At 36.0% G+C, this 19,965-nt stretch overlaps 2 protein-coding genes and 2 long non-coding RNA genes across 4 annotated transcripts; 1 reads left to right on the forward strand and 3 right to left on the reverse strand.

The window, feature by feature from the left end:
- Positions 1-93: 93 nt before the first annotated feature.
- On the reverse strand, positions 94-2,464 carry LOC114729920 (ubiquitin-conjugating enzyme E2 22-like). Its single transcript, XM_028916949.1, has 6 exons — positions 2,327-2,464; positions 1,766-1,910; positions 1,607-1,684; positions 1,141-1,253; positions 882-985; positions 94-634 (listed from the first exon to the last, which is right to left on the reverse strand). The coding sequence occupies exons 1-6, from the start codon at positions 2,327-2,329 to the stop codon at positions 268-270; spliced, it is 810 nt and encodes a 269-aa protein (XP_028772782.1). The 5' UTR covers positions 2,330-2,464; the 3' UTR covers positions 94-267.
- A 3,888-nt stretch (positions 2,465-6,352) lies between these two features.
- Positions 6,353-8,116, forward strand: LOC114729962 (dihydrofolate reductase). Its single transcript, NM_001422329.1, has 6 exons — positions 6,353-6,485; positions 6,600-6,692; positions 6,778-6,876; positions 7,249-7,290; positions 7,372-7,603; positions 7,695-8,116. The coding sequence occupies exons 1-6, from the start codon at positions 6,363-6,365 to the stop codon at positions 7,850-7,852; spliced, it is 747 nt and encodes a 248-aa protein (NP_001409258.1). The 5' UTR covers positions 6,353-6,362; the 3' UTR covers positions 7,853-8,116.
- A 773-nt stretch (positions 8,117-8,889) lies between these two features.
- Positions 8,890-10,606, reverse strand: LOC114729928 (uncharacterized). The gene is made up of 5 exons (XR_003738794.1): positions 10,329-10,606; positions 9,577-9,711; positions 9,193-9,261; positions 9,018-9,108; positions 8,890-8,925 (listed from the first exon to the last, which is right to left on the reverse strand). It is a non-coding gene; the product is annotated as an uncharacterized LOC114729928 (long non-coding RNA).
- Positions 10,607-12,366: 1,760 nt separating this feature from the next.
- On the reverse strand, positions 12,367-15,265 carry LOC114729935 (uncharacterized). The gene is made up of 3 exons (XR_003738795.1): positions 15,148-15,265; positions 14,595-14,700; positions 12,367-12,391 (listed from the first exon to the last, which is right to left on the reverse strand). It is a non-coding gene; the product is annotated as an uncharacterized LOC114729935 (long non-coding RNA).
- Between the last annotated feature and the right edge of the window lie 4,700 nt (positions 15,266-19,965).

Consider the following 19,965-nt stretch of genomic DNA (forward strand, 5'->3'; position numbering starts at 1 on the left):
AACCAACACAACACAGAAGCAAAGCAAATATTCACTTGGTTTTTTTTTTTTTTTTTGGGGGGGGGGGGGGAGGGATGGTTTACCACGACGCAATAGACCAGGAACAGAACAGTACAATTTCATCCATTATCTCATGGGAAGTACTCGTCAAAGTACACGCAACTGTTACACCCGTCTTCCCTGGGCAGCCACATTCACGTTCCCCCCCTCCCCTTTCTTTCTATCAACTAGGCAACAAATAAAAAGTTCAAATATTGAACGACATCATCACAATCTTTTCAAACTTTTCTTTCTGGCATCTATCTTCTTCTTGTCTGCCTGAACTTTTGCTGCTCCAGTTTCCTTCCTTTGTAATATTGGTGCAGCAGGAACTACCGTTGCAGCAGTAGACCCGTTAACAAGAGCATCCGTTGTTACAGTAGCTGCCTGTTCTAGATTGTTTCCTCCTCTCACTGTGGCGGCTGACTGACCCAATGGTGGCTGCAATGGCATTGCAGCACCCGATGCCGCATTTTTCACTTCACTATTAATTACTGAGGTGTTGATTTGATCAACATTCAGTGCAGTCGTTGACTCAGATATAGCTCCAGTTTTGAATTTGGGCTTGGGTTTTGCATGGATTCCAGTGTAAAGCCTATATGCAATGCAACCCCATTAAGTTTATTCGATTGCTAGCATATGAAGAAAAACAACCATGTTTATGTCATAAAAAGTAATGTTAACAGCTAAAATTGATAGTGTCCTTTTCATGATTATGAGCAATATGTCATCCAAAATCATTGTTCAGATTTCAAAATGAAGAAGCTGCAAATCAAGACCAACGATAGCTCAAGAAGTATAGCTTTAAAAAAAGATATATTGTATTTAATATGTCTACTGACCTGGCATGTCTCGCATACTCCTCGTAATTTTCAAGCAGCATTTTGCCAGCTTGCTCATTTAGAGCTGACTCTGGAAATGGTTCAATCAAAAGACACCTGACAACCTGTTTAAAAGAAAAATCAGCATTAAAATGAGAAACAATCATGTACAACCATATTTAATAAATCGATAAGATCTAGAAATGGCAGTGCTCAACTAGACATGCAAACTTAAACCGTGAAATTTTCATGACAAGAACAACCAACACAATAGACTTACAATAAGAACATGTCGCAAACCGAGGGTAGGATTCCAATCCTTCTTCAACGTGTTGACACAAATCTCTCCGTTGGTTGCAATGTTAGGATGGAAAATTTTAGTCAAGAAATAACCTACAATATTTTTAAATAGCTGCATCAGTTAACAGTATTTAAAAACGACAAAGAATGGATGGAATTATTTTAGGCAGGAAAAGTGAAGCAGTGACTACTGAGCAGAAATATCTCCTTGCCTTATATAAGAAACAGACACTATGAAAAAATAAAGTTCAATAAGTAAAAGAGAAAATAAAAAAATAAAATATAAATTTATATCAAGTCACTATTTATAAGCGGTGAACAATGCACCTCATTCTTCTGACTGCGTACAATGTACAGAGGCCCACTTAGATTTTCAAAACAAAAGAACTTCATCAACAATGTCAAGAGCAAATCATAAAAAGGCTCATATAACCGTCTAAACTCACCTTTAGGTGGAGAGTGTGGAAAGTCACGAGATAGTAACAACTTCATACGAAAAACTCCATTTTCATAAGGAGTCCCAGCTGCAAGTATAATTAACTCAAGTTCAGCTTGATTTCTTCACTTAATGCTGAAAAATAAACTTACAAAACAAAATTCCATGCCTGGGCCATCAATGTCAGCATATATTATTGAAAAATCATCATCATTTACAACAACTTTAATGCCCTCGGGAGGGGAATCATCAAGATTTTTCAATTCCTTGGCTAGTTGCTTTATTACATTTGGTGGAAGATTTTCATTGGTTGCCTGAAACAAAAATGCCACAATAAAATTTAAGGATAAGGAATATTGAAACAAACATTCCAATTATTGTCTACGAACTAGCAAGCAACACAATGGCATCATAGCTCCAAGGGTCATCAAATACTGTGTTAAGTTTAGTTAGCCTTACTTTAAGAATACTTCAACATCATTTCCATTCCAATTGTACAAATGAGATTATGATAAGCTATCAGCCTATTAGTACTTGTTATTATAAACCATTGTCAACAAGCACAAGTATATGAACAGATGATTAGTTGTTGAAGGCCAAGAGATATCCTGATTCCATAACAGGAGGCTAAACTACTCCAGAATAAATTTACTTGGCAAAAACCATGCCTGCAAGGTCAATAATTGCAAGTCTAGAGACAATAGCCAGCAATAATAAGAGAAATACTTACCATCTCCGCAAAAATGAAATTGCACCGGATGTTTTATTCAGCTGCCAATTAAGGAGGGACAAGCCCTTTATCAAACAATGCACTGAATCTTCAAAATTTCTGCTCAAAGTGCGGGCAAAATTAGAACGGCGAAAGGGCCTGCAAAAATATTGCTGATTAATATGAGAAAATATACGGCTTGGCTTCAGCAAAAAGCTGCCGCAAATGAACTACCAAACGGTAAGAATTGTCAAATATTTAACATAATTGAAAAGAATATAACAAAGACAACAAGCATTGTATATATAACATGAAATCAAAGAGCAGAAAGAATATATTGACGCCCCAATTTAGCGTCACAATGCCCCTAAACAATAGTGCCAAAAAAAAAAATCACTTCATTTTATTTTGCCCAAGAGCACCAAGCGATATCTCCATATACATCAAACAAGACGAAACTGTCAATGACTTGACTAAATCGTTGCAGTCAGAAGAAGCTCATTCAATTCAATTATCTGCTTCTCCATACAAAATCCCACTAAGAGGACAGCTTAATCATCAACACAAACGCAAATACATGCACACATCACAGAATAAATAACTAGTAGCTTGAACATCAAATCTGCTTCAAATAGATTATAGAAGATAAACGTAACCACCGCCCCCATCTTCACACCCACACACAAATATTACCAATTTACTGCTTAACTCAAATGTAATTCGTAAAACCCAGATGACTCGAAAAGTCTGCAAGAGCTATAAAAGCATTTTTTGTGCAGGCACAAGCACAAAGATTTCCAGAACCTGATATCATCCACCGCATATCATGCCATCTAAATAATCAACTTTCCCGATAAAAGAAGAAAGAAGATCAAATAAGAATTTGAAAAAGATACTTGCAGATCACCAATCGCATGGTAAAACCCTAATGCGCCACCCTATACCCAAGAATCTCGACATTCCTAACTGAGCAAGAAAGAAATCGGGCGCATGAGCTTATAAATTAAAAAAAAAAAAAAATTGCCTCAGCGTATAGGAAAAGCATAAGCACACAGAGCACGATGTTTGGGAGGGGAAAAAAAAACTCTTAAGGAAGCATCAAAACCTCCACATGAACTCAGAAAGAGAACAATTTGCTCGAACAGTTCCACACAAGACGACGAGAATACATCACTGGAAAACCTAGATGGAAATTCACCTTATCAGAGGCTTTCGGGTGCGAAATTAAAGCCACAGAGAGAGGGAAGGGGGTGGGAAGGTGAGGGAAAGATTGTGAAACACAGAAGAAGAGTGTGTGAAAACAATGGCCTCGAATGATTGATGCGGTGACCTGAGGGGAGAAAATATATTTAATCTAACTAGATGAAACGGAAGCGCTAATAACAATTTAAAATAACATATTAATTAATTATTAATATCAATATCTTCATTAATTTTTAATCTATAAATGGAGTTTTGATTTGAAATGACGTGGGGCTAGCCCGATGCTGTGGATTTATAGACGTTGGATTCTCTATGTCTCGCAAGAAGACAGCTTCTCCACGCGCTCTAGGTGGCCGTGAAGCACACGTTGGATTCTGCCCGGCGCGAAGGAGAAACAAAGGCACACTTTAAACGTCGTAATGATTTGAAATTAAAGTTGTCTCTCCTTTTGCTCGTAATCCAATATCCATCCACCGTCTTTCTTTCAGGGCAAAACAAGGAAGGATGCTTGTAATTTACCAAAAAGCAATTATTTCTTAAATTTTGAATGAAAAACCACTGGAACGAGGTGGTTTCTGAGCCAGACTTGAAAGGCCCATTTCTCCTTGATACAAATACAAAGAGACATTCAATGCCCCATAAACGACGATGGGAGAGAATCAGAATTCCGTAATTGCAAAATGGTGGCAGAGTTGTAAATTCTTATTGGGAAGGGGTAGTTTAGTCCAAGGAGGAAAAGTTGCGAGGATAATAAATTAAGAAGCAGGGGAGCGTCCCTTGGCTCGGAATTTGAGATTTGAAATGGAAATAATCAACCAAATAAATACGAAAAGGATACGTTAGGTGCCTGGTGAGATGAGGTGAGCGTCAGGACGTGCGACGAACTCTACCCAGGACCCACCCTCTATGTTTTATACAGTATAGTACTATTATTTTATGAAAAAATAACAAATAAAAACCGTAAAACATGAAAAATTATAAATATGAATCCATTATAACATTATTATTGGGTTTTAATAATAATAGTATAAGTTTTGACAATAATTTTTATGAACAGGTTCTTCTTTGTAATTTTTTAAATTTTATGGTCTATATTTGTGATTTTCTTTTATTTTATTGTTGCTAAATTTAAAATTAAAATATAAATATAAAAAGAATCTTATAATAAGTTTTTGAAGTAGAAAAAGAAAATAACAAAATTCATATTGCTTATTCCATTTTTAAAGGTTATAATGAATTATGATTGTCATTTTTTTTTTTTGCTTGAATTTATTTATAAAATTAAAGCTGCAGCCAAGGCTACATGTGGGTGTTGCGCTGGCGCGACCGTTGGGAGGTCCGCTTCTTGAAGGGTTCATTGGCGCTGGCAGGCGGCTGCGAGGCAACAACTTTTATCGTTACCATAAAATGTAATTTATTATTTAGCCATGCTCTTTTAGAAGGAATATGTTCAGACCATATTTTAAATGATCTGCATCATTTATAATTTGTAAATAGTAACGTATAATAATATTGTCATGTAAGATACCTTATCTTACTATCATACTTTTTTTTTTTGGCTGAACACATTCTACTACCTCTCTTTCTTAATATAAGAGTCAGTTAACTAATTTGAACAAATTAAAAAAATTAATTAAGTTAGTTATTTATAATAAATGGGTATTGTCTTTCTTAAAATATTCTTACTAATCAAATATATTGGTTAGAACTACTATTATTATAAAGATATCTTAAAAAAAATGAATAAATATAGGAGACAAAATGAATTGACGTCTTATATTTAGGATCAAAATAAAAATCAAACAAACTTATATTAAGAACCAGAGGTAATATCATACTACCTCCGGTCCTTAATATAAGACCTTGTTTGACTTTTATTTTGGTCCTAATTATAAGACCCCAATCCACTTTGTCTCTCATATTTATGCATTTTTTCCCAAGATAGTCCCTCTAATAATTGTAGTCCTAGCCAATATAGTTGATTAGTAAAGATATTTTAGGAAAGACAACACCTATTTATTACAAATAACTAACTTAACTTTTTTCTTTAATCTCCTCAAATTAGTCAACTGGGTCTTATAATTAGAACCGGAGGTAGTACTAAATATCGCGTTATCTCATAATTTAACAAATATTTATATTATTATACTCTATTCTGTAATCGTAATGCGATCAATGTCAATATGTATGCATATAAATTTTATTAATCGCTAATTATAGATGTTTCCATTTTTTTGGGTGCAGCACATCTCACAATTTAGCGCTATAGTTTTCCAAGGTGGCCCAAGCCCAAATTGATCCAATTCAGTTTGTTCTGGAAAACGTAACCTGTTACTCCATCCTATCTTTTCCTCCTCCTTTTTTTCCGACTCCCTCCTATCTTTTATATATATATATATATATATATATATATATATTAGTTGTTGGTCCACTTTTATTTTTAGTCCAAATATAAAATTTTAATCCACCTTATCTTGGAAAAATAACTACCAACAAATCCCAATAACAAGTTAAAAGTGGTCATTTCTTACTTTAAATTCAATCAGGTCTATGCTATTCACTTATTTGTGACATTTTTTTATAATTACATTTATTTTGGAGTGAGATCAATTAATGAATGGAAGGGATTAGAGGAGAAAGCAATACAAGTGGCTGCTGGAGCAGCGCAGTAGTGGTAGAAGTTAGCACGTGCAACACCATCCCGCTAAGTCAAATAACTTCGACGGAGGTAGGTAGTTAAATTCTCAATAAATATATGGAGGTAGGTGCCAGCAAGAAGGGATAAATAAAGTCTGCCCAAGGGAGCTGTACTCCGGCCAACCGGGAAGAAATCTGAAACAAAAGAGAGGCAAAGATGGAAGGTCAGAATGCAAGGAAGATGAAAATACTATGCCTCCATGGATTCAGGACTAGTGGCAGTTTCTTGAAGAAGCAAATCAGCAAGTGGGACCCTTCTCTTTTTGATCAATTTGAGCTGGTAATATGTCTTCCTTTTTCAGTCAGATTTCAAATCCTCTTTCTCATACAAAGAAACAGCCACAAGTAAGGCAGAGATTTAGAAGAATATCAATCAAACTGTTGATCATGACAGGTTTTTCCGGACGGTAAATTTCCCGCTGGAGGAAAGTCTGACATTGAAGGCATATTCCCTCCACCTTACTTTGAGTGGTTTCAATTCAACAAGGTATGAAGTTTCCAGCTCATACTCCTATGAATAGATTTATTCTCATAAAAAGAAAGAAATAAGCTGCTCAACACACATTATTTAGGACTTTACGGAGTACACTAACTTGGAGGAGTGCATCTCATACCTTTGCGAATACATCACAACCAATGGCCCCTTTGATGGGCTTCTTGGCTTCTCCCAGGTACGCATCCATGCTTGCTCCTTAATTCAAAGCTTGTTCAGATTAAAGTTGAATTTATTTTGCTAGCGCTGACCGGCCGTATAGATGCTAAAACCTTTGGTACAAAGACAGAAGAGCGAATAGTCTCAAGGTTAATGATACATAGAAAACAGAATATCATGTTATACTGGTCCAAATATCATTGAGTTTCTGACGAATTAACACAACGTTTTCACAAGCCATCTCGAGTTTCAACTCCACATTTGCTTCTTTCTTTCTCATTTGGAGGGGGAGGGGCCCCACACGCCCCTTACCCACACACCCATATTTACTGATTTTACCTTAGCTAACGGAAAGACATGATTTCTCCTTGTGTGTTTATCTGTAACCCAGGGTGCAACACTTTCGGCACTTCTGATGGGTTACCAAGCACAGGCAAGTAGTTACTTATTGTAATTTTATCTTATAATGAATACTGAATTATACCATACTGAAGGAGAAACATGGGGTTTACAGGGGAAGTTGCTAAAGGAGCATCCGCCCATGAAATTATTCGTATCAATATCAGGATCAAAGTTCAGAGATCCGAGCATTTGTGATGTTGCCTACAAGGACACCATCAAGGTTAAATCTGTCCACTTCATTGGGGAAAAAGACTGGTTGAAACTGCCTTCAGAAGAACTAGCCACGGCTTTTGACAATTCCCTTATAATAAGGCACCCTCAAGGTCACACCGTGCCGAGATTAGGTCTTCTCTCTCCCCTCCTTTTCTCCATACGCAGAAAAAATCTGTTATCTAAACTAGTCAACAAATTTACCTTGCATTGTATTGCATGCAGATGAAGTGGCCACCACTCAGTTGCGAAATTGGATCAAAGAAGTGTTCCATTCCACCTGTGGTGTGTCAGATGGAAATCACGAAAAAATCAATGGAGAAAAGATATTGGAAGTGAAGGACAGCAAGCTTGAAGAAGCAATTAGTGCCAGTCAGTTTTGAAGCAAGGGAATGGATTAATAAGATGAAGTTGTAGAGGTAACCCAAGTCTGAACATCTGAATTACCAGGACCAGGGCTTCCCAGCTTTAGCACAAATGATCATTAAACATTGATCGTATTAATAGAGTGGAGGGGAATGCTTTATACCTCTGGTAGATATTCTCAGCTTCACATAACTAGGTGAATTCAAATTAATGAATGTTTCAAGAAAATTACCTTCACTGATGATATTAAATACGAGTTACAAGTTGAGTTTCGCAAGATAGAATTACCTAGGGAACGAGACGCCCATTTAATTAACCCTGGCTAATAGTTTGATAGAGGCATTTTTCCGTCAAAAAAAAAAAAGATAGAGGCATTTAAGTTGCGTGCTCAATTTGTTAACAGCGACTTTTTTTTCCATGCCTTTCGACCTGAAGTCCTGCATCACATGCTTTTAATGTAAATAAAAATGTCAGGATTTATTTAAAAAATGTATAAAGGATAATGTCATTACAATATAAATTATTGGAAGAAGGCTTATCTATCCGAGCGTTCTAAATTTCTAATAGCCGGTTCACTTGATCAATATATCCTTGAACTCTGACGTCCAAAATTAGAGAGACCAATAGTTGCTCAACATCATGCTCCGAGATCCTTGAGCTCCTGTGAATGAATGGGTTTAATAAAATATACAAATTGGACTAAACATAACTCAAGCGCCCAACTCGACATGTAAATCTACAAGTTAGGGAAGGGGGGAATGCATTGACTTTTTAAGTTGACCATGTGAAGAACACTACCAAAGTATTTAGTGACCTATCCCATGCAACCAGGTACGGCGAAAAAGCAGCCAGAGTCCAGAAGATAATGTTCAGCTTGTTTTCTCCGCAATGGGCAAATAGTTCCATAATGCCCCCTTATTTATTCAACCTCTTCAACTGACAGGAGGGCATTACTTACACCGTCCAGACAGACGCAATCATTATCCTCGCACAAAGTTTGCTGAGCTTCACTGAGACGTGATTTCTAAAATTCTTTAGCAGATCTCCAACGTAATTCTAACAAATGGATCATAGCGGCTCTTCTGTTACTCTGGAAAGTTATGTTCGGAAAATAAACATTTACATAATAATATGAGGACAAATTGGCGCATGAGAATCTTGTGCCACCCTCAGGTGCTTTACCTTTAGAATTTTCTCAAATTCCAATATCTCATTCCACTGATAGGCTGCTCTTTAATTTGTCCCTCCCAAAATTTCCGGGCCATTTTTGTATCTGAGCACACACAACTCAAGAAAGGCAAAATCAGAAGAAAAATGAAAAAGACGAATACCCTAAATTAGGGTGCAAACGACTTACGGTTTTGCTTCTTGTTCATCAAAGGGATTGACCTCATACTCCATCAGCATGTCGGCAAAAACTAGGCACCTGACACGTAAAATAAGAATAATGGGTATAAGATGTTAAAACAAACAAAGACTGCTACAATGTTTCATTTCAGTTGACGGAGAGATTTTTTTTTTTTGTTTGGCGGGGGGGGGTGCTAATTGATGGACGCTGAGGTAATAGGATGCCTAAATCTCAAATTTATTATAGTGTGCTCGATAAGATATTCAAGTGGTGGATTGGTTCTCATACATCAGTAGTTCCCTTTTGAAGGAGGACGTGCCATTCTGTTTGAGTGCCCATAAACATGTATAAAAAATCATGTTAATGTTAGTCGTTAATCTCTTCGATTCTTACCGGTCAGCCTTCTCTTCTTCCATGCGCACTACCTCAGAAGACCCAGCAAGTGCACCTTCTGGATCAGTTTCAACCAAACCTGCATATCATCTAAATGATTCTCAATATGAACATCCTGCCCCTATTGTTCTTCGTCTGAGTACTCAAATCCAAGGTCCTCCACATCAGCATATACATAATAAAACAAAGGAGTATGCGATTTCTCTATGCCAATTGAAGATGCTAAAAAAACAACGAATATGACAATATTTTTCAGAACAGAGTACTTGAAAAAAGACAAAGCAGTAGTCCGTCATAAAAATTCTAAAGGTACACATGTAGATGCTTAATCTATCAGGTCCTCCGTTTCATTATGCACCAGCAATGACGTTAATGTATTGGAAATGTGGAACGTCTTGCTGAAGGACCTGAAAGTTTCTCCAAGAAAATTTCACGAAAGAAAACTTTCGGAACAGAAGATTCCTAGAAACAAGCCCAGCATTGTCAATCGCTGATGCACAGGCAAATAATAGCACCACAGATGAGAAGATCAATTGTGTGACGTTATAAAGATCTTCAACATCAATTCGAATTCCCACCGTAACAATAATGCAAATGATCACAAGAAGACATAAATTACGTCAAATCCAACCAGAAAGGAAAAAGAAAAACAGGATAAAAGCTGAACAAGAAACCACAAAAAATCATCAAGACGGCACAAAATAAAGAGCACACGCTCCTCCAAAATCGGAAAACAAGAAGGGAGTGCATACCAGAAGCCATGTGGAATAGAATCCATTAATCATCCAAGTAAGGGTTGGTTCGATCGTTATTGAGAGTGAGAGTCCTCAGGCCCACAGGACTTGTTCTACAATCACTCACACGGAACTCAGCATTCAGTGAAGGTGTGAGTTAGGAGATGAAAGAAGAAGAGGGAACAAAAATGCTGGCCTTGCCTCGAACTCAAGCTCATGCCTTGGAATGCTTATCAATTAGCCCAAAACCCAATATCAACAACTTGTTGGGCTGGTTAAAATGCGTACCAAACTCAGGGTTGGTGATAGAATAGAAATAGAAAAAGAGAGATAGAAGAAATGATCTGAGAAGAACTATGAAATCAAATCTGTACTATGGGTACCCTGACTGAAACTAATGCCTACTAACTAACGCTCCTAACGGTTAGTAACCGTTTACAATCTTTGAAGTATTTGAATTTATTTACAATTACACATCAGTTGGTTCCAAGAAAGTTTCCTGCAACTGTAAGGCCACTCATAAGCAACTATCAGGATGATGAGTTTTGATCTCATAACCAGCTCTATCTTCTTCTTTTTTTCAAATCTCTTTTCATCCCTTCTGGTTTAGAAGCGGGGGATGGAGGAAATGGGATTACACCCCTAGAATTGAGACAAAACTATACCGTGATATAATCATGAAGTTATAACTACACATTATTTCACCTCATTCAAACATGCGAGGAAAATATTTCAGTAATACCTGAAGACAAATTGTCATTCTTTTCAGTTTATCAGCTATAGACGCTTCTCTAAATGACTTTGGCAAGTAATAGGAGACGAAAGCTTTTAAATATCAGTTCCACACTAAGATTGTAGTTAATTTTGCTATTGTTCCTTGGTGACAACCTTGTTTCCTTTTGCAAACAAGCCTACATATGAAATCTTAAGCCAAAATCCCATAATGCCAATCCAAAAAGGACTTCTAAAATCCAAAGTTGATTGTATCAAAGAAAGAAATCCAAAGTTGAGATTTGCATGCTATGAGGAGCCATACAAGTAAAAGGTTCTGCGCTTTCTTTGTACAAATGTGCATGCACCTCTAATGTGAAGTTAAATTAAATGATGAAAAACCCGTTGTACAGTGCTATTGCATTTTTGGGTTTGAAGATGAAAGAAAGATCATATGCATCAATCCTATAATGTTGAACAAGAAAATGAGATTAAGAAATCCCCACGGCTTAGTAGTAGATGGAGCTTACTATTTGACATCAAGCCCCCCTAGTCATGTTGGATAATTAGTTGAAATCCATCTTGTTTTAGTGGATGTGATTTCTTCCCTAGGGATGCATGAAATTCCAATTATCCCACGTGTCTAGACAACTTTAATATTAGCGTCCAATGGGATATCAACCCTGCAAACATTATCATATTCAAAAAAGCAACCTGGACTAAATATGAAATAACATGCATCCATGCAAGAAATATAAACAATATGTCTAGGCCAGGAGAAGGGCACTACCAAGTCACACATCATTGTGTTCTTATATTTTTCCCATCTTCATTTATTCATTTTCCAAGGCAACAAATTGGTTATAAGATAGCATAGGAATAGGATCCTAATTTCTATAATCACATTTTAGCCACTTAAAATTAACAGTAAAGACAGAGTTCCCAGACTAAATTTTAGATTTAAAAAATGCAGGAAGATTTTTTTAAAATATTTGTGTATAAGTGAAATACATGTTAAAGCAAAATGGAGGAAATCATACAAATCAGGACTTCAATCTCAAAGATCCCATAATCTGCTAGGTTTACAAATCAATTCTAAGTGTAATCATTTTATCATGAGCTAAATGTAAATGTTGTATTTTGACTTTAGTGTTTCCACCATTTGAGGAAGGGAATTGGAGGAAGGGGCAATTTCTTCAACTAGTTTTTGACTTTTTGCGAGAGAAAAATATAGTACATCAAAACAAAATGGAGGGAGCAATAAAAAACATAAAGATACCAATCTCATTCATACCCTACATTAGATGCATATCAGAGTGCTTACATTGGCCTTCCCTCCCAACCCGACTTCTATTAGAAGCAGCATCAACCTATAAATAGGATTCCTTTGAAGCATTTTCACAAAACATTAGCATGGGAGAATAAGGGGAAAAAAGGGAAGTTAAAGGTGCCTTTCCTAACATAAATTATATATGATAGCTGACAACAATTAAAGCGTCTTTATAAATGCAACTACCACTATAAAAAAGATAAGGCATATTAGAACATAACGTTTTGCATCTTCACACATATAACAAACCCTATTTTCAACAATGAACAATTGTTGCATTAAGTGGAAGAGACGTGACACTCCTTAATGAGGTTTAAAGTTCAAGCTAAGTAGAAGAAAAGAAGCATACCGAGAAAGCTACACCTTTTAGGAAACAATACTCAAATATGAAATGGTCAATAGTACTTGACACTAATAATTGTCACAATTCATGTTTAAAACCTCAAAGTAACGCCCAATTCTTACAATAAAATGATTGTACTTCAATGAGAAATCATAAAAGGCATACACTATTAAAAAATATATATAAAATAAGATGGAATCCCACATCAAATGTTCATGGACTTTATCTGCCTCCAACATTATAACTTTCCAAGTTAGGGGGGAGAAAACTCAAGCCCTGACATTGAGTGGTCCAAATCCTTCAGTGTAGTGAAAGAGAGGCAACAAGACATGAAAAGTCAAACAAAGGAAAAGACGATGTGCTTGAAAGGTGTGCTAACCCCGTCAATAACCATAGTGTCCGTATGCCCAATGAAGTACTCTATAAACAAGGGAGGTAGAGTCCTATGAGAAATTTGGGAAATGACAGCAAAGGAACTCACAGATCTCGAAACCCTGTTTGCAATTTAAGAATTGCCTCAGGATTACATGGTAATCTGTGAAAAACTGGAAGGATACTCCTTGGCCAGTCATTACGTCTCCTTTGTTCAAATAGAATTAATCAGTTCATCACCTACTTGAATGGTCATTATCCCAAATTAAACGCAGAACCCTTGACCTCCACCAGTCATAGACTAATCATTACCTCAACGAACAGTAGGTTCTTAGACAAAGATAGGATCACCTAACACGCTCACATCTTTCCATTTGCCTTGAATTTCACAATAAGATGCCGCTAGTTCGCTATCACCTCTTCAAAAACTTAATCCACTCAATGCCATGAAATGCATTAACCCCTCCCCAATACAAAAAGACTAAAGGTCCAAGTAACACCTAATACTTGCAATGAAGCCATTGGCACTTCAATGATGTTTGTTCCTTGCACCCCATAAGTGTTAAAGCTAGCATCATACAACATCTAATTTTCCATGAGTAGATTATCATAACAAGCTAATGTGGCTATATCATACCATCTTATACTCTTCAAAAGTATCTTCAAGTATTAACTAAGATATATATAAACTAGAAAAAGAATTTGACGGTTATTAGACATATAAACCTTTTTTGGGTGACAACATGAAGCATATGAAGAACATATAAAGCATTCAATTTTACTGTTAATAGCATCCAACTGGAGCCTTGTAGGAGCAGCTAAAATCCTTACACACAGCCAAAATACAACAGAGGCTGGCTTATGAACAAGAAGACACCACACACACACACACACACACAAAACCAACAACAACAGCAACAAGAAGCATACCACAGATCAGAAGAGACCAGAAATCATAAATGGGCAAATATGGATAAGCATCAAAAATAGAAAAAAGAAAGACTCTGTAGTCATCTCTCCTCAAAAGTTTAATTTTTTAATGTATCTTTGTTATTAGCTTCTATTGAGTTCTTTTTTTGTTTTTTTTTGCAGAATGATCCCGTATACCATTTTCTTTTTGGTAGAAAAAAATCCGAAATTCCCCATGACATGCTTAATCTGAAATTAAGGAAATCCGCAGCAACTAATACATGAATTCCCCATGTCAGTGAGAACAACTGATATACACAGTACGAGAAGTTCTGGTCAGTATTTAACAAGGAATATCAATGCAAAGAAGATTAATACCAGAAGCCCCTCTTTTGTGTACAAAGTAACGCACGTACAACCTCCCAACAACCAAATAAAGACTCCCGAAAAGTATGCCCATGGACCAGGATGAATTTAAAGAAAGCCAGATGAAAATGGAGAAAGCAAACGTTATTTAACCATACAAGTGAAGATAAGCACCTAAAACTAGCAACGATGAGCTGAAGCACGTACTATTGCAGTCTAAGTTGTGGGAAAACCAAAGGAATTTCAACTTTACCTCTTTATAGTTCCATAACCATGACTACCCACGACCAGCAGTGAAGCATGATGTCTTTCTACAGCATCGCAGAGAACATTCCTCACATCACCTTCCACTACTTCCACTGCAACATCATTCAACCGGGCGAAGATAGGTAATCAGATAATTATGGCACAATTTTTGCACACCTATCTAGAAAGCATTGAGACTTGAGAGTTCTCAACATCAGAATTTAGCACTGTAGCCTGACATTATAATCTAAACATATGAACAGAGAAAAGCACAAAAGGCCACACGCTAAAAAGAACGACCATGTGCAGCATAGCATGACTGCGAAATACGAATACAACGCCATAAACAGTCGATAAAATTTCACTTTCCCTGCTCCACAAGATTCGGCAGGCACACATCAAACAAAGAATTTAAATACCCATTCCCCTATTATCGGTCTGTGAATGAATTCGTTCATTCGATTTCATTTTTGTTTCCTACAACAGGTTACATTTGAACTAAGAGGCTGGGATCATTAGTTTTAAGCGTCAGTGGGTAATCAAAAGAGACCAAACCATACCGAACAATGAGCCAGACAATGTGCACCAAAAGAAGCGCCTGACCCGGAAGAGAGACCGAACTCCCGCTGCCCACTTCACAAAATCCCGATTGGGTTCTGTAAAGTGCTTCTGGACCGACACCATTTGCAGCGGCGACGGTATCACCAACTGTGGTGGCTGCGCCGAAGCTGTCTGCACGGGCATAGGACGGGTACAACACAGTTGTTTTCGAGACTTGCAGGGGAAGTAGACGAAAGACCAAATCCAAGACGAAGGAGAAGGCTCTGGTTTTGGAAGCACCGTGCTCTCACGGGAAAGAAGCGAGAAGTGGGGAAGAGAGGGAAAGAGGGGAAGGATAGGGCATGCGATCGCCCAAAAAAAGATTACAGAGAGGACTCACGTCAAAGAAAGGGCGGGAGCGGAGGCGAGGGCAGGAATTTGGTAGTGCGAAACTGTCGGCGCGCAAAAGTGATTGGCGCGCCATGCCGAGGCCAGGATTTCAATTAGCCATGCCTTCACAATTTTTTGCCCGTTGGAATCAACCGACTGAATTAAATGGGTTTTTTTTTAAATGACAAAATTGGTTACTCTTTTAATTCTAAAAATAAGATATATTTTATTATGTAATTATACTATAAAATGAGTCTCATAAAGATAAATTACACTACAAAATGGATCTTATATTTAGAATAAGAAGAATATTATTTACAATATTATCAATACCAAATAAAATATTATTAACAGACCTCATTTGATATTTAATAATTTTGGACTTCTTTCTTTTGTCATTTTTCCTTCTTTTTTTTTGGCCGCCTGAAAAGAAGAATATTTCTTGAATATCAAGAAATATGGAAGAAGTTTAAATTTCGTTGAATAAATATGTAATTAAAAAAATTTATTTATTTTCATCTATTTTTCCTTTTTATTAAAACCTTTTAATCCGAGTAAATTGAAAACTTTAGTGGTACCCTGATGTAATGTCGAATAATAAAAATTTATTTCATTATCATCATATATTTTTGGCACACGTGATGAAAAATATTTTTAAAATTGTGAAAAAAGCTTTTGTCACGAATTTTTGCGGTAGAGATGTTTGACAAATGAAGTAATAACAATGCGGAAAGGAGAATTCCATTTCGCCTTATAACTACGTATGGGAAAAAGCTTTTATTGCATTCATTATAAAGGAAATTTTTTTTAGAGTGAGCGGAGCATTATTTCTTTTTCGCCATCAAGACATGAATATTACATACATTTTTTAAAAAAATTGTTAAAAAAAATTAAAATTGGAAAATTGCATAGAGGGATCTGTTGACAAAGTTACTATCATTTTCTTATCAATTGTTATCAAAACTAATACTCATATTATAATGTGTTCTTATTTTTAATTTTTTATTTCTAATTTTGTTGCCATGTTTTCTTTTTTCTCTTAACCAACAATACACATACGTATATGCATCAAAGCTTTTTTGAAATGTTATACTCATCCAGTTTTAAATATAAGACTTGTTTTTTTAGTACAAATTAAATTACAAAATAATCCTTATATTAAAAAGCAGTAATTAATATTCTCTTTCCTGTTTACCGCTTTCTTAGTTTTTTTATCACATTTTTGTTCACCGCGAAAATACAGCTCCCCGTAAAATAGCCAAAGTCGTTCATTAATTTAGTTGATTGAGTGAGAAAAATTACAACGAAGTCTTTTGAGAAGATGATATAATAAACTATTTAAATTAAAAAAACATAATGTCTAATATATATAATTTTACGCATATACTATTCTGCATAAGTAATTAACATCTTAGTTGATTTTATTTTTCTACATTTCTAAATATTTTTTATTTTTAAAAATTTATCAAATTTTATTGACATGTCAATTTAATCAATAATTCATGCTTTTCCACCGCCATCATGGTTAACTCTCTTTTGCGACCACCACAAACGACCTCCGGATCCTTTCTTAGCCTCCGAAACTCCACACAAACCTATTTCCACATCTGAGGAGAGAGTCTGCAAGCGAGACTCAACGTCCTATCCTCTTGTCTTGATAAGAATGGGACTCAAAAAATCCAGTAGTTAAACTTTTCTTGTGTTCGGTTTTTGTTTTTCTGTTTTTGGTATGGTGTGCAGTGCGTGCTATGGAAACTATCTCATTAATACAAGCCCGGCTTGTCAATCGCTGATGCACGTGCAAATAATAGCACCACAAATGAGAAGATCAGTTATGCGACGTTATAAGGGTCTTTAATATCAATTCGAATTCCCAACCATAACAATGATGCAAATAATCACAACAAGACGTAAATTACCTCAGATCCAACAAGAAAGAAAAAGGAAAAACAGGATAGAAGCCAAACAAGGAACAACAGAAAATCATCAAGACATCACGAAACAAAGAGGACACGCTCCTCCCAAATTGGAAAACAAGAAGGGAGTGCATACGCCATGTGGAAAAGAATTGATTAATCATCCAAGTTAGGGTTGGTTCGATAGCATTCAGTGAAGGCATGAGTCACAGGAGACCGGGAAAAAAAAAAAAAAAAAGAGGAGGGACGAGGGTACTATTTGGAATTATGATTGAAGTACATTTTATGTAAATTGAGATAAAATTTCTCTTATATATTTATTTCATAAATAAAAAACTATTTCTAAACTACTTCAAACGGACCCCAAAAATGATGGTTTTGCCTCGAACTCAAGCTCGCACGCTGGAATGCTTATCAATTAGTCCAAACCCCAGCAGCAGCAACTTGTTGGGCTGGTCAAGATGCGTGCCAAACTTAACTTAGTGCTTAACGTGAGGCTTGAAGTGAACCTACTCTATTACTCCAGGTCCAGTTTAATTATTGCTGGAAAAAAAGGTCCAGTTTAATTATTACACGCAGACTAAAATAGTAACTAGACATTATTGAAAATGTAAACTAAATAAATTATGATAGATTAACTATTGATCATATTTGTTTGCGTAGATGGATAAAATAGAGAAACGGTAAACAGAATGAATATTATTAAATTAAATCTGTATTTTGGAGTAAAGTCAGGAAAAAATCACATACTATGAATTGGAGGAATACATAAACCGGACATGGGTGTTTGATAATTTTTTACCCTAGATGTTTGGTTAAAAAAATACTCCATAAAAATGGGGAATGGTCAATTAATTACAATTCAATAAGAGCGTAACTACGTGCACAAAGGATAGATGAAAGAGGTTAATTAGGGACTATAAGCCTAGGGCATGCTCCCGCCGTGCTATGTATTTGAAAATGAAGCTGATATGTTAGGTAAGCTATAAATAGGGCAGCCAGCAAGCGAAAGAGAGGCTATATAAATAGAGGGCTTTCCACCATCAAAACACAAACACACATACGTCCAATATAATATCACAACAACCAACGTGACATGGCTTCCCTTAACCTCACTACTCTTTTCCTGCTTTCTCTGGTGCTGATGCTTCCTGCGGCGTCACTGGGCCAAGTCCTTGGCATTAATTTCGGGCTCGATGCTGGTTTGTCTGTCCCGGGGATAGGCCTGAACGCCACCGTAAGGCCGAACGCAAACGCAAACGTGAGCGTGATGTGTGGCGACACGATCATCGCAAACGGAACCACGAACGCTCAGGGAAGATTCAGCTTGACTGTCGGAGTGGAGCCTAGTATCGCTGCAAGTTTACGCGGGGGTCAGTGTGCCGTGGCCACACAACTTCATGTCGCCTGAGCATCGTTCTTCGTCTCATATATGCCTGCCGCCTTCTATATATATATGAACCATATTTATGAATAAAATGAAATGCCCTTCAATACTACGCCATATCTAGTATTGTTGTGCCACTTCTATTATATTATCCTGTATCTCTAATTATAGTCAATAAGTGGGTTTCATGCATGCATGCGTCTGCATGCTCATGCCACCACCTTTTATGTATGTGTTACGATAATAAGATGTCGTTATATATACATGTTTAGCATTGTTGCTGCATACTCATCACCACTTTGAAATGGTATGCGAAAATGATAGTCCAGATTTCAAAATCCACTAAAAGTATATATAATTAATTACTCCCTCCGTTCTTTTTAAGCAATAACTACTATATTCTTTTTGTTCTTAAATGTAAACAACATTTGTTGTCTTAAATTTTTGTAAGAAATTTCTCATTTCGCCTCATTAATTACTTAAACTTCTCATGCCAATGCCGCCACCTTTTATACGTGTGTTACAATAATAAGATATCATCATATATAGATATACATGTTTAGTATTGTAGCTACGTACTCATCGCTGCTTTGAAATGGTATCCCAAAATAATAGTCCAGATTTCGAAATCCACTAAGGGTATATATAATTAATTACTCCCTCCATCCTTTTTAAACAATAATTACCATATCTTTTTTGTCTCTAAATATAAGTAACATTTACAAGTTGTCTTAATTTTTTATAAAAAATTTCTTATTTCCCCTCATTAATTACTTGTTTTAATACTCAATATATTTAATATCTTGTTTTTCAAACCATCATCTTTCTCTTTCATAATTCTTTTTATTATAACAAATTTCTTATTCTATTTCTTATATTCTCTCTTTTATAAATAAAGATATTTTGAAGAAAAAAATTTTAATTTCTACACATTTATTGACTTCAACTAATTTTAATTATTTTTTTAATATACGTAATCGGGGTCCAATGTTGCTTATTTAAACAAATGAGGGAGTAATGTATAGGGATAACTGGATAAGCAAGCACCCCTCAGCCTAATTAATATGCATACACAATGAACAGATTTTATTTCATGTGATTCACTGATTATTGGCTATAAAATGTGAATATCAAATTAATAACCA

This window comes from Neltuma alba, unplaced genomic scaffold, assembly GCF_004799145.2.
Source record: "Neltuma alba isolate B1F8T4 unplaced genomic scaffold, ASM479914v2 tig00002494_pilon, whole genome shotgun sequence".
Taxonomy (NCBI): Eukaryota; Viridiplantae; Streptophyta; class Magnoliopsida; order Fabales; family Fabaceae; genus Neltuma; species Neltuma alba.

Bases quoted from the DNA above. Each gene is read 5' to 3' on its own strand.
- LOC114729962 (NM_001422329.1), top strand. From the start codon at position 6,363: ATGGAAGGTCAGAATGCAAGGAAGATGAAAATACTATGCCTCCATGGA. The intron at 6,486-6,599 runs GTAATATGTCTT...TGATCATGACAG, and splicing joins TTTTTGATCAATTTGAGCTG to GTTTTTCCGGACGGTAAATT. The intron at 7,291-7,371 runs GCAAGTAGTTAC...TGGGGTTTACAG, and splicing joins TGATGGGTTACCAAGCACAG to GGGAAGTTGCTAAAGGAGCA.
- LOC114729920 (XM_028916949.1), bottom strand. The intron at 1,685-1,765 runs GCATGGAATTTT...TTATACTTGCAG, and splicing joins TGCTGACATTGATGGCCCAG to CTGGGACTCCTTATGAAAAT. The intron at 1,254-1,606 runs GTGAGTTTAGAC...AAAATATTGTAG, and splicing joins TCCACACTCTCCACCTAAAG to GTTATTTCTTGACTAAAATT.